Genomic DNA, 540 nt, shown 5'->3' on the forward strand with positions numbered 1-540 from the left:
CCCCCCGTGCGACAGTTGCTTCAGCGCTCAGCCCAGTCGGCACCGGCGGAGCCGGTGGCATCCTCCTGCGGGCTCGTGAGGAACAGTAAAACCCAGAGCAAAAGCATCACTGCCCCTGCTCAGCCACCACTCAGCCCTCCACCACAAAAGCACAACGCACCCATGCGCTTCTTAAAGAAGAAAGGCTGGAAAACGTTTAAAGTGAAAGATGCAAAGGTGATACATAAAAGGGAAAAACCCGGGGCAGCCTCACAGGCTTTGTCCAAGAGGGGGGCAAGGAGGAGCGCTCAGGGTGCGTTTTGCTATTGCTCGTTTTTAAACTGTCTAAAAGAAGGCAATTACTCTTCAGCCTGGATGGAGTCTGAGGGCGCGACATAGTTACTGGGGATGTAGCCCGTCTGTCCTGTAGTGAGGGAATGAGCCAGCCACCAGTCACCTTCCCTGCAAGAGAACCAAAACACACTCAGTGTGAAGCCAAGAGACTCCCAGCCAGCCCCTCTCCCTCCTGTGACGGGGGGCGCAGAGGCCCCCTGGGAAGGG

The 540-nt window shown here is 56.7% G+C and overlaps 1 protein-coding gene across 1 annotated transcript in view; it reads right to left on the reverse strand.

Moving 5' to 3' along the window:
• The window catches only part of LOC104274812 (proto-oncogene tyrosine-protein kinase Src-like), a gene marked incomplete at its 3' end in the record, with an annotated part of 7084 nt that overhangs the window by 2339 nt on the left and 4205 nt on the right, over window positions 1-540 (reverse strand). Inside the window, 1 exon segment of the mRNA XM_009870549.1 lies at window positions 343-441. Within this exon segment, the coding sequence (XP_009868851.1) occupies window positions 343-441 (99 nt within the window).

Source organism: Apaloderma vittatum, unplaced genomic scaffold, assembly GCF_000703405.1.
Source record: "Apaloderma vittatum isolate BGI_N311 unplaced genomic scaffold, ASM70340v1 scaffold25395, whole genome shotgun sequence".
In the NCBI taxonomy this organism is placed as follows: Eukaryota; Metazoa; Chordata; class Aves; order Trogoniformes; family Trogonidae; genus Apaloderma; species Apaloderma vittatum.